General features: G+C 27.5%; 1 protein-coding gene and 1 long non-coding RNA gene across 4 annotated transcripts in view; both read left to right on the top strand.

Annotated features, from left to right (window-relative positions):
- Window positions 1-26,846, top strand: part of LOC111632616 (tyrosine-protein kinase transmembrane receptor Ror2-like) — an 87,324-nt gene that overhangs the window by 9,263 nt on the left and 51,215 nt on the right. The window contains exon 2 of the mRNA XM_023377104.1: window positions 26,538-26,813. Coding sequence (XP_023232872.1) covers window positions 26,538-26,813 — 276 coding nt within the window. The remainder of the gene's footprint in view (window positions 1-26,537; window positions 26,814-26,846) is intronic.
- On the top strand, window positions 14,614-21,304 carry LOC111632570. Of its 3 annotated transcripts, none has more exons than XR_002757881.1 (4): window positions 14,614-14,712; window positions 16,918-17,175; window positions 17,379-17,572; window positions 19,450-21,304. It is a non-coding gene; the product is annotated as an uncharacterized LOC111632570 (long non-coding RNA). The 3 variants fall into 3 exon arrangements; XR_002757880.1 differs by lacking the exon at window positions 19,450-21,304 and adding an exon at window positions 18,279-19,007; XR_002757879.1 differs by lacking the exon at window positions 19,450-21,304 and having other exon boundaries at window positions 17,379-18,100.

Below are 26,846 nucleotides of genomic sequence, written 5' to 3'. Positions count from 1 at the left end.
TCGTCGAATAAAATGAAGTACACGCATTTAATTACGTCAAGATAACGACTGATGTTAAGTGTATTCTGCTAATTAGGAAAAGGAGATGGATTGTTATGAATCTACCTGAAGCGTGATATGTCATCGTCTCTCATACACCGAAGTTAATTGGTAGATTTATACAAAAATATATTTTAAAAAAATAATAAAAACATTCTTCTATTTTTAACTGAGAAGCGTGTTACGGTTACATTAAACTTTAAAAGTTATATAGCACGTATATAGATGTGTATACAAGTTTTTTATTACCTTACTGCACTTGTTTGCCAAGCGAGATTTTATTGTATATAATAAAAATCTCGGAAATAATTTTATTTTTTTAAAAAACTTATCTTCTTATTTATCATTTTTTCAAGAAGATTCGGTACTTAAATAAAAAGGAAACGTTGTTTTAGAAGTATTAAAATAGATAAAAGAAAATTTTCTAAATTAGTTGTTCTTATAACTGCGAATTACTTCTTTTCTTTTCTTAAATTTAAAATAAAAATTTAATACTATATTATTAATTCTTTTAATATTATATGAAAGAATAAAAGAAAAGTAGTTTTATTCAATATATTTTCCTGTGTCGAGTGAAAAATGATACGCGCTCAGCTACTTTATTTTTCTAAACGTATCGGTTTATCTCTTATCAAATTTAAAAGACTCCAGCTTATTGATAACTTTTACAGTATTTTAATATACTTGTCTTAATCTTAATCTTAATTTTATTCTCTATTAAAAGCATAAATATGATATATAACAATTTAAATGTATATATACCGTTAAAATTATTACTTGTAGTTTATATAACCCAGGTTTGTTTTTTTATATGGATTATAAGAATGTCTTGCTTTCTATATCTGTTTGCAGTTATAAAATATAGAGTACTTTTCCCTTCAAGGTTTTCTTTTTTTTTTCTCTTGTCTTTCTTTCGGTGTGATGGGCTACAATCAAAATTTGTACGTTGTTCTAAATTGTCGCTATTCGAGTTTGTCGATAACTGCAACTTGTCTATCTGTTTCTTTTTCACCCCGCTATAATCGACAAGATCAAAAAATATAAGGGAAAACTTACGTCTCGCCAACGATTTTTTCTTTTTCACTCGAAAGAAAACAAGAAGAAGAAGAAGAAGAAGAAGAAGAAAAAAAGTTGTTCGTGTCTCTTGTAGTTTGGCGGTATAGTTAATTTCTTCTAGGACGATTTTATGACGAAGAGTGTGGATCAAGAGGAGGTTTTATGACGTCTTGACTCCGTTTTACGACAAACTTTCGACAGTATAGGGCGTTGTTCGACGTGTAATACTATTCAAAGAAGCGTGCTTTATTAATACAGTAATAAAAAATTTGCTTATGGATTCTTCCAAATTTCCAGCAAATCAAAGAGGATTTAAAAGGAAAAGAAAAACTCGAAGTAAAATGTCTTCTTAGTCGTATTTGATACTTTCGTAACGTTCGTATTAGATTGAGATTAATGACTAAAAGTATAAACACGTCAAATCAATTTTAGATTTTCTTGTAATAAATCTTTCCATTTTAACAACGGAATCTTCGGTATTTTCTATCGAAAACTGTTATCATCCAGAAAAACCTTCATCTTTATCGTCTGGATCACTTCCCGGAATAAAGCAACAATTTTCCATTTTGCCAAACACATTTTACTTGAATTTATTTCTTGAAAATATTATTTTTATGCCATGAAATGTACCGACAGAAAATATTCTATTTCTAGATATTTTTATCTCTTGTTTTTCCACAGTTTTCTTTTTTTATTATTTCTCGAAATCTACTTCTTATTTTAATAGGCCAAATAATAATAATATTCTTCAATTGACAAGATAACAAACATGTTGCTCTTTATTTCATTTAATAATTTAATTAAAGGGTAAGAATTTCTCGGAAATATTTAAAATTTAACTATCTAAGAATATAGATTTAAAAAAAAAAAATTGTTTAGTATTATAGAATATTATATATTCTTCACTTTCAGTTTAATGAACTTTATTTCGTCATCTCTTATTCCAATAATCAGTTACAAGACAAACAAACTGACCCGAATCAAATTAATTACAGCAATAATGCAATATGCAATTATCATTTACTCATATTCCATGTTTCCATTGTTCCGTTGGGATCCGTTGCACTCCTTAATCTATTATTTACTGAATGCATCAATAAATTGCTGTGTTAGAATTAATTTCTAAGGAATTGTTATAAGATGAACTGTTTGTTTCTATAGAAAATATTATTACGTAATTTAAAAAAGAAAAAAAACAGAATAACAAACCGAACAAGTACAGAATGATAAGCAATACAATATAAACATTGGATCAATGAACTCAGGATTATTAGCGATCTTCGAACACTTGGTATTATTACTATGTTAGAAAACATTTATTATATTATTGAAAATACAGTGAAACCTTCGAACAATGGCCGTTGACGGAAGCATTCCGTTGTTTGAAGGTTGTTTTATATGCAATTTTATTCAACATTCTTGAGAAAATGGTCTTCTTTTAGAGGTTGCCATTATTGGAGGTTGGACTATATTTATTGAATTGTTTAAAATATATTTACTTCTATGATGAATTTTCTTCCATTGAAGTGAAAATACACTTGAAATTAATTGAAAAAAAGGAATAAATAAATGTTTCTTCTATTATAAAGGGATTAATGAAAAGAAATCCTTAAGAAAAACCTTTCTGCGGGTAGGTTATTTCTTGCTTAAACCGTTTTCTGTTAAAGAAGAATCCGGAGTATCGACATCTTAATGGTATATGAGGGCCTGGTAAGAAGTTTTTGGTGAAAGGCCAAAATACCGAGGTAAAGACTGAATCAAACAAAAGAAAGTTTGGAAAGATGCCAGAATCTCAGAAATATAACCATATTGATATATCGAATGTTGAAGTCATAAACTTCTGTTTATGGCATCTAAAATAATACAATAGAAAAAAAGATTATAAAGAAAGAAAGAAAGAGAAAAAAGACTAGATTCTTACTTAACTGTAATCCGATTACGCCTATATAATATTGTTAAATAATAGAGATTAAAATTGAGCAGATCTGTTAAGTCTAGATACAGACAAAATGGATGGCATCGTATATAAAAATTAAAGTGATAAATAACATCGTAAAATACAATTACAGCCTTTATAAAATTTACTTACTTACTATTATTATTATTATTATTTGTTTTTTATAACATAACGAAAGGAACAGATATATTTTCTAAGATATTAAATGAATTAAAATTAATTTAATTATTTATTTATTTATGATTATTTGTTTTTACTGACTCGTGAGAAATTCTTTGGGTATTGTTTGAAAAAAATCAAATAATACACTTCGAAAATGTGATTTTCAATTTTGGAGTTTGATGTTTCGTGATTTATAGACAATCTACATAAACTTGTATTGTTATTTTTTAGCTTTTATGGTGCTCCATTCCATCGGGGAGAACGTTTAGATAAAGAAACATTCTTTGTTTTATGATACTATCTTTACTAGTTTTAAGTTTATTTACTCGTGCTGTAGAATAGGCAATTGTTTCTTATATAAAACCAAGTCGAAATTCATTCGAAAACACTTTCTCTACCGTATTTGAACCGATAGATTTCAATATTTGTCACTTTATATTGCATAAAAATGGTCTTCGAGCGTAATAATAATAAACTGTTTAATATATTCGATGTTATTTTTCACTTTGAGTGTTTATTTGTTTTAAATTAACTAAATAGCATTATTATCTAGAAAATTAAGGCATTTATTCTTTTGATTAATGAAGGAAAATCGTATTTTATATGATGTAATTTTATGGCCATTTATATTGGCTTCTGTGCCATTATTAATTTATCTTCAGATGAATTATTTGACTAATTTAAAAACAAAGAATATACTTAAATGTTAAATCAATTTATTAAGTTCATCCTATTTATTATTTTATTCAATAAAAGTTTATTAGTTTACTTCCTCATTTGTTTCCTGAGAATAGNTTAATATATTAATTAATAAATCTTTAATATCGTTTTATAAATTAGAAATAAATTGTTTAAAAAAAACTAAATTAATTTGCTATAATATTTTAAATATTTCCTATGATTTTAATTAAAATTGTTTTTATATTGTTCTATCGTTAAATTATTTATAGAAAAGAAATTGAAAAGTAAAAAAGTATAAAATAAAATAAAAATAAACATTCGAAAAAGTAAAAGAAATGTCGAGATTAAAGGTTATTTTAAAATATACTTAAAAGAAGATTGAAAGAAAAGTAAAAATACATTTTCTTTTATACAACATAATTTAGAAATATTTACTCAGTGTAAAAACAGTTTTGTTAAATTTATATTAAAATATTATTTTATTTCCTTTTCAATTGTTTATAACTAAATAGACAAAAGGATGTTTAGCTCATATAAGACTTTCTTTTCTTTTGATTCCTGATTGACATCGATTATCTAACCTTCCTTAATTCAGTTCTGATGCTTTCATCTCTTGGGAGAAACAACTGGATTTCCCAATGGACAGAATGGGAACCCCCTTTATTGAACTGTCACAATCATCCTTTGAAACACTGCTTTTTGATTGGTTCACCTCCATACTAATAGTTTTTCCCGTAAATTATATCTTTCTTATCTTTAACTTCATTTATTTCTTTTCCTAAAACTAAAATTTCTTCATTCTACAGCAACTTTTGTCACTTCCAGGTTTATTGTTTTATATATATATATTGCTATTTGAAACACATCTTCTGTAATCTGTACAGTACAGCGACTCTGTAACGTCGACAATCTTTCATTTTAGTTATATTTTTTTTATACTTGTTTAATTTAAAACTTTATTTTTCTCTAAGTAGATAAAAATGTTTGATTGAATGATTTTTGATTTTAACTCTTATCTATTAATTGATAAAAAAAACCAAATTGATAACATCGTCCAGATAATAGAGTATTTCTACTGGAAAAGTTAAGGATAAGTTTCTCGAAGGATAAAGACTTTATCATTCCGATAAAGATTTTCTTCAAGATAATCTTTATCTTAATCCCGTAAGAATAATTACAACAAACTTAATCACGAATTTGGTTTATCCTTCTTCTTCTTCTTCTTCTTTTTTTCTTCTTTTCTTATCGACAAAAAGTATTGATTCTTTATTCAATAAATGTGCCAAAAAGTAATATAAACTTTTATATATTTCACGCGACTGAAGAACAGTTGTTCTTTCATTAATTTAATAGGGTAATTGCTTAATTTTTAACAAAACTCAGTCTCGAAGATTTTAATGGTCTTGTTCCCTCAACCTAACAATATGTATGGATCGAAACAAACTGTTTGGATTTATGCCAGAAGTAGTCCTCTTAACCTTCTATGTATTTGGTTCATTAATTTCTGTTGTTGGTTACACAATGGAATGCAATTTTCTCTTGCATATAACGTCTCAATTCATTTCCCTGTAAGGATTCTCTCTCTCTCTCATTCTTCTCTTTTCTTTGTTTTGTGTATGGTGTTCCTACATGGACGAATGGGTGACCATTTATTTCTATAGTTATTTGGTTGGAAATAACTACCGAAACAAAAGTACAAATGAAATGTTTGACATAACTGATCCTCATACTGATGAACGAATGCATGACAACAGTATTCCATGTAATTATTATGGCTTAAAGAATCGTTTATTATAAATGTTACGTGTTAATTTAGAGAAATAATTCATGAAATAAACTGAAGCGTAGACTTTAATATTCTTGTAAATCGAATTAATTTTATTTTATTTTATTTTTTTTCCTTACTCGAAAACTTTCGAGATGACGTGCAACATAAAATTACATTTCTGACTACTTTTGAAAAAGTAATTCTCTGTGTTGATATTTATTTTATTTCTTGCATGTAATATTTTATGGGATATTTTCCGACAATCTAATATATATATAAATTTTAAAATTAAACTCTGATAATATTATTTTGTTTGTCGATTTTTATTTTTTAAAAATTTATTCCAGAAGTATATAATTCGAATGTAAATAAATTAAAATGGCAATAGAAAATTTAATGAAGACAAAAACAAAAAAATATCGAAAAAAGAAATTTTAAATCGTGTTTACTTCGCTTAAATTTGTACTTCAGAAGTCAATTGAATGTGACATAAGACTGAGATGTCAAAGAGTTCGGCTTAAATGGATTTAGAAGTTACAATCGAACTGATGTCTTGCACATCCCTCGGGTCAAGATGCTGTTGATAGTGATGTGATTTCATTCAAGATGCATTTGTAAATGTTAAGCGGATCGATGAAATTGTTTGATTCAAACTCTCTAAAGATATTTCTGTTGCATTCGATTCGACCTTTGTGATTTATTCGCACAATTCTCGTAAATTTCACTTTATTTTCCTTTTATTTTAAATTTATTGTTGATACGAAGTGGTGTGTAACAAGATGTGTTAACACCTTAAATAAAATTTATATCTGATTCCAATATTGTGATTGAAGTAATTTTATTTTATATAAAATTAGATGAAATTAAATTTCAATATATTAAAAATGTACAAGTCGACCCCCATATAACACTGTTGATTTTTCCGTGTTATATGAATTCCATGTTGTACGAGTCACTTAGAATTTACAAATACGTGTGCCGGGCTGTGAACGGCTCACGTATTTGTAAAATCTAAGTGACTCGTACAACATGGAATTCATATAAAACGGAAAAATCAACAGTGTTATAGGGGGGTCGACTGGTATATTGAATTATATTTAAATATTTAATCAATCAATATACCGAATTTTTACATTAATTATTATTTTATACTGGCTTGGTTGTAAGAAAAGCTTGTTTACTTTAAATATTAATATAAACTGTTATAATAATATAATAAAATACAACCCATTCGATTTTATTTGTTAACAAAGAAAAGAAAGTTAATAATTCTAAGTTATCAACTAAACTTTATACAATACATGTTTAAATAGCTTTTTTTTTCATTCTACGGTATTCATTTTTCTCTGGGGAATTCTAACTTTAATAGAGAAATGCGGAGAAGAGGGGAAACTGCTTAGTAAATGTTACTATGGTAACGATTCAGTGATAGAAACATCACTACCACCTACTGGATAAGCGTGATTTCCATTAGAGAATCAAGTAAAATGCTTGATAGACAACAGGGCGTAATCCTTGACGACTTTCATTTGGAACATGGATTACTCTTTAATGGACATCAAAAGGCAATGTTTGTTATTCTAGGATTTATCTATTTGGAATCTCTTTCGTGTGCTACTTTTAATGGTCTTTCGTGAGAATTTCTTTGTTTTTTGTCAGGGTCACATCAATATTCAATGTGACTTTGTCAACTGTGTTGACAAGTTCCTCTTATGAATAACGCATAGAGTTTTTGTTACAGTTTCAATCCCAAGTTCTTCGAATGTTATTCTGAATATAAACATTATTCATTCATTGAAAATAATTTATTCTGAATATATTAAGTGAATATTGAATTATTGCTTTATTAACACGTAATTGCTATTTTAATCACATTATTATGTTATTTTTTTCCTTTTAATTACGTTTTTCTATATATATATATATATATATATATGAATATATTCGTTTTTATATTTAAAGTTATTATAACACGCAATATATATGCAAATTAAGTTACTTTAAAAAATATATTCTCTGGTGAGCTATTTTTAATAACTGTAAATTGTATTTAAGAAGCAATCAAGCTACGAAGCTGTATAATTTTGATAGATTCCCATAGGAGAAACCAGGAAAATTAGGCCTTTGGCTGATTGGTATTAATCCATTCGTGCTTCTGGTACCTAATAAATAATTGAATCGATTATAACGTATCTAATAGAGAATCGAAGTAATATTAAAGCAATTTTTTATAATATTTTCAGTAGAAAACATAGTATACTTTCTAAAAAATATATAGTCCTCTCTCTATATATATATATATATATTTTTTACTTGAAGCGATAATCTTATAGAATCGCTGCAGGTAAATTCGTCTAACGACTTTTGATTTCTCCTGCGATCGATTTGAAACGAAATTTAGCAAATAAGCAGAGGATTTGATATTGTATGTGAGATTTATATATTCTACAAATGTAGCCAGTTACGAAGAAACATAATCCCTATTTGCACAAAAATTTCTTCTTTTTTTCTGAGGGTTCTCTTTCCAAAAATTGACCATTATTTTGTAGAAGTCGAATAGAAATATAATACAGACATCTCCGAAAATCAAACTTCAGGTTTTATTGATTTAGTTGCTCGATGATCTGATTTAGAAAAGAAAAAAAAAAGTAGAACGGACAAGGATTTCAAGATGCTGGAACTACAATAAAAATGAAGTTATTAAACATTTTCTGAATAAATATAATTATAAAATATTCTTTGAAGCTTTTATTAAAATTTTCTGTTTTATATTCTATAAAATAACCATAAATTAAAGGTTTTTTTTAATTGGAAAAATAATGTTTTATTAAGTTTCTTATCCAATTGTATATCAAACTGGTACTTTTAATCTTATAAATAACCTATATATGTATACTATAAGTATGAAAAATAGTAAATATTTGAAGAAAATATATTCAATGATTGGAGAAAATATAAAAGAACTATTTTTCAGTGAATGGTACTCAATCTTCTTTCATGCAATTCTTCCATATTTATATATCTTTCAATAATACTTTCAATATTGGTACCTTATAGATTTGTATATAAGAAAAAATTAAATATAAAAATACAATAAAATAAATATTTATATTATTTAAATTCTAGATATGTACTGTACAATATATGATGCTAAGAAACGTAATACTTAATACAGCAATGTTATATTTCCAATTATAAAAATAGTAAATGTGGAGTAAATAAACGAAGAGTCTATTTACATTAAACTAACCACTTTATGGAATTTCATCAATATGAGAAGTTATTTTAATAAGCTTAATACCATTTAAGCTAGACTACAAGTTGTTATTCACGCATCAGGTGACTTTGTCGTCAGATGAACAAAGTACCTTGATTCTACTAAATATATAATGATGCTATTAATGTTAATTATATAATGCCACTATTAATATTCCATTAGATTATTCATCTAATGTTATAATTACATGGAATCGTTTCGGCGTATCAATTTTTTTTTATTTCAAATAACTACCGTTTAAGACTATTATTACTTTTAAAGAACTTTTAAAAAATAAGTAGACAATTGAAATAATAATCAGCACAGTGATTGCTGATTGTTATTTCAGTTTGTAAATGTAATAAACCATCAATTCTAAGATGTAGCTCTTCTTGAACAAGTGAAAATGGATTAAAAAGGTGGAACATGTCAAAATCAAGGAACTACACTNAATAATAATAATAAGTAGACAAATATCTCTATTAAATAAAGATATTTATACATATTTTATATACATTAGTAGATTTATAAATCTATTTTTAATCGAGGACTTAACACTTTTTTTCGTAGTTATAAAACGTACAGTACATACGTATAATTTTCAATTGAATTATTGAGTTATATCCATTACATACATGCACAATAGAGGAGGATAATTATAGCACAGCCATATGTATTATACAGTCCTAATTATATAATACTCAATTAATATACCATTTATAAAATATAGAACTTTTTACACTGATCGTAAGGTAGTTAAATCTAGGAACTATCCAGAATTTAGTTTCTTTATTGATATTGATAATTCCTCTTTTACTGTATGTATTATTAAAGGATGCATTCTTTAAAATTATAAACTTTCTAGGAAATTCTCATTATAATTTTGTGTATAAAGGAGTGTTTTAAATTATTCTCATAGCTTCTAATTATCTTTATTGTCATAATGCGACTACGGAGAATAATTATGATATTTCGTAATTTTAAGGATTATTATTATATCAGAAATTGAACTGAATATTTTAAAGTAAATATTTGCGTTGTATGCTAATAAATCTGGCTTCTTTCTTGTATAAAAGACTCGAATATCCGCTTTAACGTGTAGGGTATAGGAGGCTTTATCGTACTATTGACAAATACAAATGACTTATTTTTTTTTTTTATAGATTCTTTTTTAAATAATCAGATTCAAATTTTGGCTCTAAGCGATTATTTTATGATCGAAGAAAAAGTGAATAAAAAAAAAACACACAACAAGGACATCAATATCGCTAAAAATAAAAATACGATAGGATATTTGACGTGTGTGATCATTATAAATTTGGCTTGTTTGTCTCATAAAGTAACTTTTTTCGAGTGATATCGATATCCCAAATGTAGACATCCCTATCTTATTCACAGACGAATTACATTAAGATGTGTAATAAATCGTAATAAGAATTCCTTACTACTTAACTATCACTTTTAAAGGATTTTTTTTTCTTTCTTTCGATAGCTTTATACGCTTTATATGTATACACTCATTAAATATAATCCATTTAATGAGTATTTTCTAATATATTCACGACTTAATGATTTTTCAATAAATCTTCTTGAGGCAGTTTTATTTTCTTTTAAAGGTTATCGACTTTTAGACATTAAATATTCAGTTTTAAGTGTTGCGAACTTCTTATAAATGAACAAACATGCCACTTAAAGCTGCTTTGTGTAAAATGTAACTATAGCATTGTTAGCATTCTATTTATTTCTAATTCTTTGCAGATGCAAATTAACTACAAGCTTTAAACAGGAAACGAATTTCTTGCTTTACCGTGTTTTTACTTAACTAGAAGTAAGGAATAAGTGGAGAACTTTGGTACCACTCTTCATTATTAATTCACAGAATACTTGATTGGAGGTTTTTTAAATTTTACACCAGGAAAGGCAAACAATGATTTTTAAATCTCACAGGGGGTTCTATTTCTTCTACGATATGTTTTACGCATAATTTAGTTTTTTACTATATATATTCTTTATTTTTATAATGAATTAACGTCTTTAAAATTTTATTTATATAAACTATTAACCTCCCCCCTTTTTTAATTTTCAATTTTTTAAAAAAAAGGTTTTTACACTCAAATTTTTTTCTGTTAAAATACATTATTCATTGGAAACTTTTGTACTGTAGCTTNGAGTTAAAACTAGTTTTAACTAGACAAAACGGGTTTTAACAAAGACATTTAGCATAAACTAGTTTCAACTAGTTAAAACGCGTTCTAACTAAAAACGGGTTTTGACTGTAACATATATATTTATAATTTGTTTCGTTTTCTATATTCTAGACAGTTACTTCATAGATGAATATACTAATTAAAATTTACAGTTTAAAATATAAAATTATAATTAACAAATCAGATAGTAAACATTTCTCTAAATTACTATCAATGTATTTTTAATAACCAAAGTATAATCAGTTTAAACCAGAGAGAGTACTGTACATAAATAGTTTGATGATAAGCAGTAGAATTTATTAATATTCTAGTAATAGGATCTATATGAAATAAAAATAAAAATTAATAAAATAGATATAAAATAATATCCCATTTTAAGTTTTTGGTGAAAATTATAGAAAACTTACGCATTTACACGTAAAAAGTAATTACTAGTTAAAGTGTCAAGAGGTGAGTGAATGCCATTTCACATAATTTTTTGACTCATATAATTAAATATGTTTATATATTATAAGCTCTATTGTGTTTTATATACTCACAGAATATAGAGATATTGCATGACGTTTGCTGATGCATATGTGATACAATGTGTGGTGTTCCATAACCCCACTTTGAGCTTCTTTCAATAAGAGTTTCTAGAAGATAAGATTCTTCACCACTAGGAATTTCGAAAGAATCTTATTTATAGCGTTGGAATTCAAACAGTTTTTTTTTTTTTTGGTTTTTAGCTAAAAGATGAAGAATTCGAAACTAACAGTAGCGATTTACAGATTAAATTCGTACTTTATGTATATTAAAAACACGTACTGTACGTATACGTAGATATTTTTAAAATGGTTTCACACTTTAAATGAGGAGAGGAAACATAAACTTTTCTTCTGTTTAGCATCTTAGCTTTGGGAGACATCAGTGACGGAATATAAAAATGCTTAGGAAAGTTTTTCCTTTAACAAGGGTCTTGCAGCGTTTGGTGCAGTGACGTGAACCGCATTCCTTTAGATTTTGGACGTCGGTGTTAGAGTTAACGTGGCGTAAACTTTCCACTCGTCAGAAGACACTTGTTCACGGTAGGGAATCTTTGGAAATGCGAGCCAAAAACTATTTTTTTTCCTACTGTATTGTCTGCCGTCTCGTCTGCAGAATCTGATCTTATTCAATGTCATTTTGGGAAGCTCCCATGATAGATGAAATTCGAAATTTAATATATATAACGCTTTATCATATATCAAAATCAATAATCATTAAATTAACAAGGTAATTTACTTTGGGCTATTTTTTTCCTCTCTGTAAAAAAGGAAAAATCGAAATATCACCCGCTACATTCATTGATACTTATGTGATTTATTAGTTCCTTGCAATACTTCAGTCAAACTATTAAGTTCCTGTCAAAATGATTAATTCCGATTTTATGTAATAAGAATCTGAAATAAGAATATCGAATTTTATTATATTTAAGGAAGATTTATCATAGTCACTATTGATTTCTTTATTAGAACTATTAAAAATTTATAATATAATTTATTTACATTTGTGCCTTTCGAAACTGTAAGATTAAACATTTTTTTCAGTCAAATTATATAATATATTCGAAATGTTGTTATATTGTAAATATAATATTGATAATTACAATGTTAAAAAATAAATATTTAAAATATTTATCCATTGAAGTAAATAAATATAAATATATTCATCAAGTAACCCATTAAAAAAAGTACATTATATTGCGGTTTAATTCTTAAAAAGTAGGAGGAAGAACGTAGTCGGAAATATACTTTGTTTATCTTTGTATGTGTTTGAGGAAAAACATTGAGTTCCGACAGGCAAAACAGATGTTACCAGGCACGTGCCATTCGATCTGCCTTTAGATAAGCCTATTACAACATAAGATTTGGTCTTGTTGGCTCCTCTTTTATATTCTTAATATCCTCATGTGGAACCGTGCATGTTCGGGATATCTACTTGTAATCTCGTCCTGGGTGGTCCACTAAAGCCAGGAACGAAATTTTTCTTATCGATTTTATATCAATAATATATCGATAGATGTAAAATTATTAATTGTAGTTATTGAGTGACGTTTTTAAAGTCATATTGAACACTTATTAGCATTGATTTAGATACTTATTTTGCAATAATTTTATAATAATAATAACTATTAAACGTTTAAAAACTAGAACGAACTTTTCTATACTTTTACGTCTAAAAACAAATCTAGAATGTAACTGACGACATACGAGCTCGTCTATCGACGTCTAATCACGAAAGTTGACTTTATTCGACGTGTTCGGAATATATCGATTAGGTAGCCATTACGACGAGAACGGTAAACTTTTTGGAAAAGATTTTGAGAAATTTAAATACTCTAACGGATACGTGACTAAATTTATAGAGAGAAGTCAAATTAACACGCGCCACGTCACACGATTGATAACCAAAGTTAACCACACCAACGAGAAGCTCGACGACAGCAAGCGTGATATATATAGCGTCGTATACGTTTAACGTAGTGACGTGGTGGTGATGCTTGCACTGAGGAGAAACAAACGAGTACCTGGTTACTCATATCTCCTGGGAAGGTCTGAGACAAAAACCGTTAAGGCTCCAGCAGGGCCCTCCGGTAAATCGGAGGGGGGCTACAAGAAAACAGGCATAGTGCGTGGGGCCCGTGTGACGTCGCAAGCGAGCGGCGGATGGAATCTCACGCGCTATAGTTGGAAAAGCCCTTGGTTAGCAGCCTGAGCTCGATGTGCAAGGTGACAGCGGTTGTTGTCATAACTCAACTCAGACTACTCCACTTCCACGTCCTCCATCTTTTTTTTCTTTTTATTTAAGCTTAGAAGAGTTCAGAAATTAAATTGAACTTCAATATTTTCCCACACGGTAACTTTACACTTGCCAAATGGAAGACTGTTTTTTTTTTTCGTCGTGTACTCTACCAAATTGTTATTATTATTTTTTATATATTTTTCTTATAAGATAGATATGTGATCGGAATGAGTTTCTTAGAGTTTTATATACCTTTGGTTTTTCTAAGTGGTTTGGTAGCATTTAGCTCTAATCGATTACAGAATCAATTTACGATTATTTATTAAATAAAGTAAGTAAATTTAATTTTCTACAATGAAACGAGGGTAAAAAAATCTACTTTACTAGGCTTTAAGCGATAACGTGTTCGATAATGATATTAAGTCGAGACAAAATATCGGCAAATATAGGTTAATCTTTTAACAAGTTTTTATGTTTTTGAAATAATTATTAATTACGTGGAGAAAAAAAATACAGACGTCGTTTGTCGAATATTTCGTAAATTTACATTAATTTACAATTTATTAACATAATTTTTTGAATTTTAATATTACTTAAAGCCTGTATTACATGTAAAATTTCGTAATCTACTTTTTGTTTACTTATTGAATATTTACATAACATACGTATCCGGTCAATTAACCATTGTTTATTTTTCAAATTGTTAATTATTTATAATTGTTTATTTCACAGTTTTATTATTAAAGTTACGATTTGACGCTTTATGTATTTTGCAATCTTTTAACGTGGGACGATATAATATATCATTTCCTACACAGTAAAGGTCATATAAATAAGAATGTTCCGTTTGTATTTAGTTCGTTTAAGTTTAAATATAAATATTTAAATAAATTATTAATTTTAATTTCTTAAATTAATTTTTTATAAGGAAGAAATGAGTATATGTGTTATACATAAGTATACGAAACTACTGCATTCTATATTTGTTTATGAAATACTTCCTGATTAATTCCTTTGTTTAATGTATTGTTAGTTCGTATACTAGTAGTGCCATCTAGCGATTTAAATAGAATTTACAGTGAAAGTCATACATGTTACGACTTTCACTGTAAATTCTTTAAACGTTCAAATAATATTTTATTATATTTTAAGCGAATACTTAATTATAATATTATTTAACAATCATAAATAACCATTTTATATATTATTAAATTACATCCTGTCTGCTTTTTATTGTTTGAAATGAGATAAAATTATCATCTCATCATTTCAATAAGTGGATTATTATTATTACTTTTTTTTTTTTTAAATAAAGTCGTAAAAAATTTAAACGATGTACAATTGGTTATCTAAAAATAGGACTTTATCATCACTTCTACAATAATACTTACTTTATTATTATTATTATTGTTGTTGTTGTTGTTGTTATCAGAATCTACAAGTTGTTTAACTTTATTCTTTATTCCGAGAAAAATTGACTAAATGGAGAATACATAAGGGAAGTTCACGTTTAATAGTTGATAATAAACATGCAACTAAACGATTAGAGACGGTTAAACCATGTTTGGATTGAAAAGACAATTTTTGAAGATAACTAAATAGAGTATTTGCGTGTCTAAATTTCCTACTGTTTGCTGCATTTAGAAAAATCTTATCTGAATAGAATCTTTTAAAATGTGAATGACTTCAGACTTCATTCACACGCTTGAAGATCAAGTAAACAATATTAATTTTGAATGTTACAATCACCTTAAAAAATATATATATATTCTATATTTTATTATATGCTATATACGTTATTTAAAAGGTTTCTTTTTAAATAATTTAATTTATGTACAAAAGCTTTCTATTATATAAATTTAATAGAGGTATCTAAATTTTATATCTATCATAATAAACATCCTGTAACTAAATTATTTTGTATATAGGCTATATAATTCTTTACATGTTATTTCTTATACGATCATTTACGTTTTACCCTGGAGGATCGATCAAAAAATTATTCATTAATCAAAATACGTTATTGTTTTGTAATGCCGCGGGCTAACCTCTCTCATTTTTAGAGAACTGATGAAAATGATGCATCATCATGTTCATCAGTCAAGTTCATTACGAAGAAGAATAGACAGATTGATGAACATGATGATAAATCACGATCTTATCCACAGTTTTTAATGTTGCAAATGTGACTAATTAAAAAAAAAAAGAGCACGATGCTAAGTAATTTGTTAGAAAAAAAACAATGTGATAAAAGAATTATCGAATTAATGTAATAACTAATAGTTCAAATCGCATCTTGCAATTTTCTAAAACTTAAGTGGAAAATTAATTTTTAAATATATCCATTCAAAATTATTTTGTTATTCTTCCCAATTTAGAAGATTTGGCGACAATCTATTTTTATGATGAAAAATTAAACCGTTTTACCCGTTTTACATCTAACAGCATCAATCGAAGTTAGGGATGCTCCGGCGCCTCCTTTCTTTAACTCATTCCATTAGTTAGAATGATAAAATCAGAAAAAAAAGAAATAAAATAAGGGGGAAAAACAACGGAAAAAGTAGTAATGAGTTTAATCTTTAAATCGTACATTTTATGTTTGAAGATGAATTTTATTCAAAATCATTTAATTTATTTGATAAATTTATTCAGTAAAACATTAAAAAAAAAATTAAATTTTGTTTGTCTTTTGTTTAATTTTTGTATGATCAACAAAACTGGTTTTATTTATTTAATTTTTTTTTCAGAGAAAAATAAATAAAATCAGAATAATAAATTAATAAATTCCTATTACAAATAAAAACAATAATATACTAAATTATACTGTAAAAATATAAAATAGATATAAAATAATATCCCATTTTAAGTTTTTGGTGAAAATTATAGAAAACTTACGCATTTACACGTAAAAAGTAATTACTAGTTAAAGTGTCNTTAAAATTATATAAAATATCATGAAAGATTTCGATGGATTATTTTAATAATAATATCTTCGATATGATGTTAAAAAATTTTTTTTTTATGTCAGAAATGAAATATCATGCAGCTTGTAGGTCTAGTGAGGTTTTAGAAATGACCTCATGTCTTATACATGAAAATATAAAAATAACGGAGGTTAGGCGAAAGGTAACATCTTGTGTTAACTGCTACTGATTATACGTCATCAGATACGTCGCCTAATCCTGATGACGTATTTCTGATACGGCACATAAAATTTATCAGCAATGAGACGGAAGAGTCAAGAAGTTTCGTCATTAATCTATCAAAGGATAAAATTTATCAATACGTAAGTATAAACTGGATGAAATCTCGAATTTATTAAATCTGATTTTATAAAGCTTACAAATTTACATAAATTAATATAAAAAATTATATGAATCGTTAATATAGTTTGTATAGTTTCAGTGAGTGACATTTAAAATAAGTTGTGTTTAACTCAAATATCATAATATAAGCTTCATACAAATGAATAATAATATATATTTACAGATGTTACCCGATGGAAGGGAGTTTTAGTGTTGAATTCCGATCTTTTTTCTAAAATAATTTTACTTGATTTCATTACTTTATCAGAAAAAAACATAAAAGAAAGATGGGGGAGGAAAAAAAAAACCTTAGCATCAGTCGTGAAGAATATTTGATGAACAAACAGAGTAGAATTACGTATCGTCATCGTATAAAAGGTAGTTTTCTCAGCCGCAATGTGCTAGTTTTTACACTCAACAAACACGTCTTCTCCGGATTGATTAGACCTATACCAAAAGAGCACATGTAGTAGAGATCGGCTAGTCGCGCCAGGTAAAGTGCCTGAGGTATGGAGACCAATAAATCTGTACCTTGCTTGTCGTATTCCACGTTCCATTACACAGCCATTGAGACTCGCGTTCTCTTTCCATCCCTCTCTTTATATACACTGTCACGTGATTAATACTGAGCGAAGGCTGCATAATGGAATCCAGGAGAAGACCCCCTCAGGGCTCTCAACTGTTATTAGTACGTCATTAAAGTCGTCCATAATGTTCGAGTAAACGGTTCTTATCTACATCTATGGACAGAACAACAGATACTTTTGTGATAAAATAAGATGAAAACACCATCTTTTTAACACTGTCTTACAAAACAAATTAATTCTTTAAAATAGTTCATACATTTACTGATTAGTATATTGATATTAACCTCATCTCTGTAATAATAATTATCTTTTGAAGAGTTTTCTGGACCATACTCAAAACATATACTTAATCTTTCATACGTACTTAAATAGTAATGTTAGGGTTTTCAAGATTAATATGTAATACTTATAAAGATCTTTAAGAGTTTTAAAAACTTCTAATTAAATTTCAGCTAACGTTTTAAGATTTAATTTTTTTTTCTTATGCCGATAAACAGATCTTATTAATGAGGACGAGAAAGAAAATTAGAGAAAAGTTGAAAGTTAGCCTGTGGGCGAAAATAATTAAAAATTCATTACTTTGAAGCTTCGTAATTGAAAATGCTCGAGTTGAAGAGAACATTAACAAACACAAACGAGTGAATTTGGACCCATATGTGATGGTTTTAGGAACCAAGTAAAAGTTTAAGAAAGGAAAATAGAATCTTAAATTACACTTTTTGATTATTTCTTTTTAATGCGAAAATACAGAATTAAAAACATTAATTAATTATTTAATACACATTAGACCAGATTAGAGAATAGAAAAAGTTAAGAATTTCTACTCTGAAACAAAATTAATTTGTAACTTTCTTGTAAAGATGGTTCATAAAATCAATTATTAAATGTACTCTAGTGAGTTGATAGATAATTACATTAATAACTAATATTTTTATGTCGATATATTATACACGATATCTAAGACCACAGCTGCTATAGTCAAAGTTTTGCTTGACTTCACCTGATCTTTTAAATCTTGAGAAATGTCCTCCTCTTTATATTTGAAAGAAGACGTGATTACAAGAAGCAATCAGAGTCAAACATGACCACCGCTCTCCTAGTACCAATCACACCATCGAAATGCGACACCTGTCATCTATAACTTTTATTATCATACTCGACTTAGATCAATACACTTGAATGTAAATTTTAAAGAAAATTCACTGGCTGCTTTTAAATAATGAATAAAATAATTACGAAACTGTATTTAGTATTTTCGTAAAATAATTTGCATAATTAGTTATAGAGAAAATTCGATTTTTTTTTTCCAATTACATCGATTTATTTCTTTGTTTTTATTCATTATTCTTTTGCTCTCATTGTTCAGAAATTAATATTAATTAAAACTATTATACAACTTTATATAAAAGGTATTTACAGTATAATATTTTTATGTAACTTAATAATTTACCTTATTTAAACTTAAGTAAATATAAACAGTGAAATTATATATGCTACTTAATGAACGGAGTGAACAATAAACACATTCTATATTCAATATATTTCTACCTCAAATTTAAAAAAAAAAAAAAAATATATATATATATATATTTTATATCTACGTATAAAAATAACACATTTATATATCAATAGATAAACAATTTGTATTTGTATACTTTATCCCTATAGAATTAATGGAATTATCAGTAAAGGTTCAGTGAATATATAGAAGAATGTATGAATGGCGTGAACCTCACTCCATTCAGAGAATATCCTATTGAATATCTCGTCCCATTCTACCGAATAGAGTAAACCATTCAGTAGATGGTAGATTGCGACAAGTTGAATTTATAAAATCTGCAACGAATGAACGATTTGGTGTTGATTCCAAGAAAGAATCGTATTGACATTAGAGATGAATTGAATAGTCAACAAAAAGCTTAAAATAGTGAAGATTATCAAAGAACTGATATGAAACTGAAATAAAAATAAGTGTTACGAATTGTAATAGTTTTAAAATTTTCTGTATTTGATTTTGAATTCAGGTAGAATGAGAGAATTGATCATTTATGTATTCTAATCGATTTTAATGAACTTATTTTAAAATTAATTTGTACTCATTAAAGCCAATTATAATATGCTCATTTCATTTTAAATATTTTTATAAATACTATCGAAATTTTTTGGGAATTAATATCATTAAGAGTACACTCATTGACTGAAAAAAACACACGGCATATGATTATGTCACAGACAGGTATGTAAATGATTGTAGTTGTGATCCGGTTGCACGCTAGGTAATTCCAACAGAGTGCTACTCCCTGTATCTTATAAAAAGGCTCGCAGAGGCTCATTGTATTCAAAATTTTTAATACCTTTTGTTTGGAATCTTCGACGTCAACAATGTCTGCAAGATGCAATCAAAGACATTACGCACAGCTGACGGAGTTGAGGTTTCTGAGGAAGCACAAAGGCAGTTTCACTGAATTGCTTGCTATCAGGATCGTTCTGACCTGCCTGTGAGGTGTTGTGGGAATTGGATACGTTAGGACACACACGACGGCTAAGCTTCAAAAGCCCCAGCACATCATCAGAAGAGATGATCGTGAGACAAGCACGAACATCTTCAACAGCGTTTTTGCTCACCTCCAGAGACATGTGGAAGCCTCTCTACGAAACTGTTTCTTTCCGAACTAGCGTAGAAAAATTTTTATGCTCGGCGACTATTATGAGTCCTGACTTTGTCAGCTTCGTCTACAGTGGTGCCATGACAGAAAAGCATGGACTGCTACAGACCAGAAGCGTGTCTTTAGTGACGAATCCCGGTTCTGTTTGGGAACGGACTACCACCGCGTTAGAGTCACTAGTGAATGCTTCAATATCCTTTATTGCTGAACGGCACACTACCCGCACTGCTGGCATGCTGGTCTGAGGCTTGTATGCAAGTCGGTCGCCTCTAGTAGTGTTATGATGGTACAACATCCAGGAAATCCTGCGCCTTATGTGTTGCCTTTTATGCCAGGACTTTTAGATAGCCATTTTCCAGCAAGAGAATGCTCGGATGCACACAGCTAGAGTTTCCCAGAAATGTCTCCGCCATGTTTCCAGTTGCCAGACTTCTTTGGTCTGCCTAATTCCCAGATTTGTCATCTATTGAGCATTTATGGACTAGATGGGATGCCAGCTTTGGCCATCCATAAGTGGAGCGGCAGTTGTAACACGTGTGGACAATTCTGTTGGTTATATGGTGCCTGCATGCCCGATCTTATCTCCGCATATATCCAGACAAGAGAAAGTCCTACAAAATATCAAAGGTTCGTTTAAATTGTAACATAGTTTCATAAGAAGTTTCCTCTTCTTTGTCATGTTATTGTAATCACTTAAAATTAACTAAAAATATATTCGGAAACTTAGAAACCTGGACAGAGAGGACACAGTCATTACAATTATTTATTATTAGTTTAAAAAAAAACAAGATTTTAAACACAATGACAAAAATATTCAGTGTTACTTTTAACTACGAAAATGTATATAACTTTCTTAAAAACGTATGCGTGCAATATATGCAATTAAAGTTATATTATAATGCTATACTAAAATGTTGATGTAAATTTAAAATATGCATATATACCATTTTCTAAAGTATAGATATTTTTTCAGATTATCGGTACATTTTTTTCGCTTCATTTGTGTGTATTCTTTCCATCGTTTTTCACTATCAATATAAATTTTAAAAATAACTTTAAGATCCAAATATATGAAAGTAAATATTCTAAAAGTTTAGTTGAATAACGAATTTAAAAAAGAAAACCTCTTAATGCCATTATTCTTTTGAAATAGTTAACTGGTTTAGCAAAGTCCAATTCATCACTCTTACGTCCTTCAATCAATCCAAGTAAAAATGAACAATTGCAATACTCTGTAGGAAGAATTCTAAATTTGATAAGAATCAGTTCTATTCACTTACATTGTTTTTCGTTTTCTTGATAGCTGTTCTGTTTGTTCTTGAAAATTGTTTCGCTTTATAAAGTTTATTCTTTTATCCACAATTGAATTCATTCTGATTCCTCTCTTCTTAACATTCTTTCACTAGAATTGTTGAAGTGTGGACTAAAGTTTTCTGTCGTTTAAGTTATTTAAAGAAAAAAACTCTCTCAAACTTCCTTTTTTTAATAGAAATTTTATTAATAAATTGATTTACTAAAGCATTGACATTTTTGAAAGTTTCTTATTCGAATAGTTTCATCGCAGTTTGCAATCAAACACAGATTTTGATATAGAAAGAACTATCCATAAGTTTATGTGAAATAAACTTAAAGGTTAATGCTTTCAAAATTTTTAGTTGGTTAACCGAATGGCATCACTGTGATATTCTTTCAGAAGGATCTGGAATCGATACCAGTTGATCCCTATTCTTCTATTTCCTTCTGTCATCCCCACTACGACCGGTCTCAGGTGGTTGAATATTCCCTCAGGCCTTCCGAGATATATATATATATATATAACCCATTGTGCAATTTAGACTGTCATAAAGCCCTAAACAACCAACCATCAAAGATTTTTAGAAAGGCATAGGAAATGCAAATATCGAAATTGTAGATTTATCATTGTTAAAAAAAATACGTTTTCAATAAGGGAATATGATCCGTTCTTTATGGATAATATCCCTCTGATCTTCATTGCTTTACCGTACAGTACATCAAATCTGTTGAAAAGTTTTAAGCAAAACAAAAGAAAATATCTTAAAAGATCTTTTTTGAAAAACTTCCAATTAAGTAATAGTAAAAATACATTAAATTATTAATAGGAGCAATACTAAAGTTTTATTTATAAAGGAATTACTAGAAAGGATTTTATGGAAAACTAAAATAGGATAAGAATAGAATATATAACCAATAATTCTATTATTACGTTGAGTTTTGTTCTTATACCTCAAGCTTTATACTGATTGAATTATCGTTGAGAAGAGATCGGACGGAATATAATAGCAATAAAGCTACGTCTAATACACTATTATATTATAGGAATCATATTATTGTTTGTTACGAAGTCCATGTGATGAAATTTTCCCGGTTTTATTGGCATTAAAGATTAATAATAATAGCAATATGCAATTGTTATCTTTTTAACGTTAATAAAATTTAATATTAACGTTATATTTATGGCTAGATTTTATTTCTTTGATGTTCAATAAAACTATTTATGAAACAATTTCTTTTTTGTATGATAAATTTCATAATAACAATTATTTTCTGTTGGAAAACCGAAAGTATTTCTAACGTTTTAAGTAAAAGTTTGTATAGCAGAAATTTATGCGTTACAGTTTGTGTTATAACACTTATAACACAGTCATATTTTTTCATATATCGCATTTTTGATCGATCGATACGAAGAGAAGAAGAAGAAGAAGAAGAATTCCTTCAAACATTTCATAACTTAAATATATTGATAAATTTAATAAAAACATCCTAAATCGTTTATGGTTCTTGGAAAATTAAATTCCAAAAATATTTATATCGATATTTTATTGATTTCTTCTTGATACAATACATTAACTAATAGGGTACGACGTAAATAAATATACATAAAAAAATCATTTTATTCTACTAAGTATAGAACTTTAAGTGCTCGTTGATAAATTGGATATTATTAAGATATTTATTATGTGAGTATCAAATTTAACTGTTAAAGAATGAGATTAATATTTAGTTATAAATTATAGTTGAAATTAACATTAATTAAAGCAAATAATAAACGAGACAGGAGAAAAATGAAAGGTACAGAAAAAGGATTATTTTTATAAATCAAGACGTGATTATAATAAATATTACACGAAAGAAATAAATTATCTTCGGAATAAGACAAATAAACTTGAAGAATGAATGATGAGTTTCATCGAAATAAAGAAATTACTTTTTTTGTAAGAAACACATACAAAAAAAATTGTGTAAATGTGTTTGTATTCAATATATAAAGAGGAAAAATGATTGTTTAAAAGAAATAAAATATTTAAGAAAAAAATATCTGTACAAAGAGATAATATTTGCTTTTTAAAATAAATAAAATACAATGGAAAAGAAGTAAAATAAGTACGATAATAAACAGATTACATATTAATTCAAATGCACTTGAGAAAAAAGAAATTCTACGTCACAATACTTTTATTATTTCTACTAAATATTTATATTTTAAAATCTGTAGCAAACTTTTATTAAGTATTAAAACATTAGAAATTTAATTTAATTATATTAGAATTTAAATTGCATTTTATTGTGAATTTTATTACATTTTATTTAAAAGATATAATCGAATTCTGGAGAATAATACGTGATAATTTTTCGTAATATAATTTATAAAATATTAAAACTCGATTAGTATTCGTGAATTCTGAAGAATAAAAGGATATTTCTTGGTGACAGTAGTGAAGAAGAAGAAACATTCTTTTATTCATTTTTAATACTAGTTTATTTATATAATTTCATTTCATAAATCTACAATGTTATTTAGCAAAAATAATATTTATGTTAGACAATTTAGAAAAAAAAAGTTAAATGAATTTAATGAGAATTTTATTATCATACATTATTCTTACAAAGATTTCTTTATTGCAAAATACAATACGCGATTGCCTTTGGCTAAACATAATATATACGTCATAAAAGTTCCTAAGGCGACCTTCGATCTGTTGTAAAAATGCAAAAATTTCAACACCGAATAAAACTTTCGTAAATAATGTAATAATAAAAGTTTTCCAATGAATAGTAAATAGAAAAGTGATAGAAACAACCCGTTTTCTGGATAAACGAATGTCAAAGTTTTAGTTTATTAGATTTTTTTTTAGAATTTGAAATAAAGTATTTATTAGATAAGAGAGAAAAATACCGAGGCCTTCCTTCATATTGCAAAAAAAAAAATCGTATTGTTCCAAATATAGCAAGATTCTATCCCAAAGGAAATTTTCTTTCTTTTTGAAAATCGAAGAGTTGCAACAATAAGCAATGGAGGAACTATTACAGTTTCTAGAAATTTTACTACAAAAATAAAACATTTTTACTATTAATTTAATAATAATTTGATATTTAACTTTAGTATATGATAATTCAGAAAGGTTTGGAACAATTTTACAAGTAGGACCTAAAAAAAATAATACTAATGTCTCGACAAAGCATTACTTTTGTGAATAATTTATGAAGTATTTCCCATATAGAAAGTACTTTCCTTATCTTAAATTATCATTCATGCATATCTAGATATAACATTAGAATAGATGAATGTCTAAAAACTATTATAGCAAACCGCTAAAGGTTTTTCTTTAGTAATTAGAGAAGAGATTCCACAGTAAATGTTCGTTTACTGATAATCCAACTAGCAAGAATGATACTAAACAAAATTAAATAGACATTATCTACATTTAACAGTCGGTAATCAGATTCAAAGTACACTAAAGGAAGTCGTTAACACAAAATGTGAAACTACTTTTAGTAATGTTTTATCTACTGCATCTTTATAAATGTTGAAAGTTATTGGAAATGCTTCCTTCTGGAAACACAATCTTAGGGATAGAAGGAAAGTTGGTATGTCATTTCGTCTAGAGGTTGACTGTAAAATTATCATTTCTTTTCTTGGAATTTTATCCGCCATTGCTTTCTAGAATAATAATATTCAAACATTGGATTTCCGTGCAAGTCCAACTTGGTGGATGAATTGTGAAAGCGGATTTATCAAAAACCATTTCAAAGATATTTCGTGAGTTACTCACGATCTTTAGTATGCTCTTTTCCTCTTGAGATTTTAAATTTAGATGATATAAATTCGTCTTCAGGAAGTACAAGCCCATCCATTTTTGTCAGCTTTCTTGTGTATTTGGAATAAGAGATGCGCTACTTTTTTGCTAGAGATTTACGGTATAAGAACTATTCTCAGTTTTAGTTGTCTAACAGATATTTTGACAGTATAATTTATTATCTGTTTACGAAACTTCTGAATAATTAAATTTGTTATTAATATTTTTTAAAAATTTACATTAGATTTGACTCGATTAAACATTATATATTTGTAGAAGAAATATTATCTTCAAGAAAATTGATTCATGTAAAATAATAATCAATTTTCTTACGTTAACATTTCTTATTTCAATATTTAATTACTTTGGTTCTTGTTAACTCTAAATTATTAAAATAAAATATTTATTTTACTGATATTAAGTAAAAATATCTCTTTATTAAAAAGGAAGAAAACTGAGACAGGTTGGTCTTTCATTAGATTTTTTTTTATTATTATTTGTTATTTTAAGACATACTTTCATCTCTCTCAATTTTCACATCAATAACTACACACCATTCTCTATCTTGCTATGTGTTAACACATCACATCCGTAAATAAGACGTGCTACACATCAAATGCAGAGAACTTCTACGATCAATCGACATCTGTCAGAAACAGAAGAGAAGTGCATCGTCTAATGACTTGACTCTAGAACAACTCTTCTTTTGATGCTGATATTACTTATTACTATCGGTTGAAAGAAAGAAAGAAAGAAAAAAAAAACCACAGCCACTATGGTTTTTCATTCTGACATAAATGATGTGATCTTTCTCGTTTAATCAATATAAAATCTTTACTAAAAGTTAAGATAAGCTAACTTTTTCTACTTACAAAATGAAATAATAATGTATAATATATAATTAAAATAAAAATTTCAAGTTATAACATTATAAATACGTATTATAATTCTATTTTTTAAGTAATTTTCTAGAAATATAAAATTATTTTTGTAGAACCAGTTATTGTAGAATCTCCAGTAAACAGGACAGTGGTGATGAACGACAATGTTATTTTTTCGTGTGGAACAACTGGAGAACCTCGACCTCAAATATCTTGGCACAGAAATGGAAGAAGTTTGCACCACAATGGACACGCCACGTATAAAATCTTAGAAAACGGATCTTTAGTTCTTGAAAATGTCGGTCCAGCCGATGATGGAATGTATAGGTGTATTGCCAGGAATGAAAAAGGTGCAGCATATTCGGATCTAGTACGTCTTAAAGTAGAAGGTAAGTCAACATATTAATATATTATTCATATCG

The sequence above is a fragment of the Centruroides sculpturatus genome, unplaced genomic scaffold, assembly GCF_000671375.1.
Source record: "Centruroides sculpturatus isolate CEXI.00-Female unplaced genomic scaffold, Cexi_2.0 scaffold125, whole genome shotgun sequence".
NCBI classification, from domain to species: domain Eukaryota; kingdom Metazoa; phylum Arthropoda; class Arachnida; order Scorpiones; family Buthidae; genus Centruroides; species Centruroides sculpturatus.
Note: the sequence above shows the minus strand (reverse complement) of the source record. Positions and strands in the feature narration are given on the sequence as shown.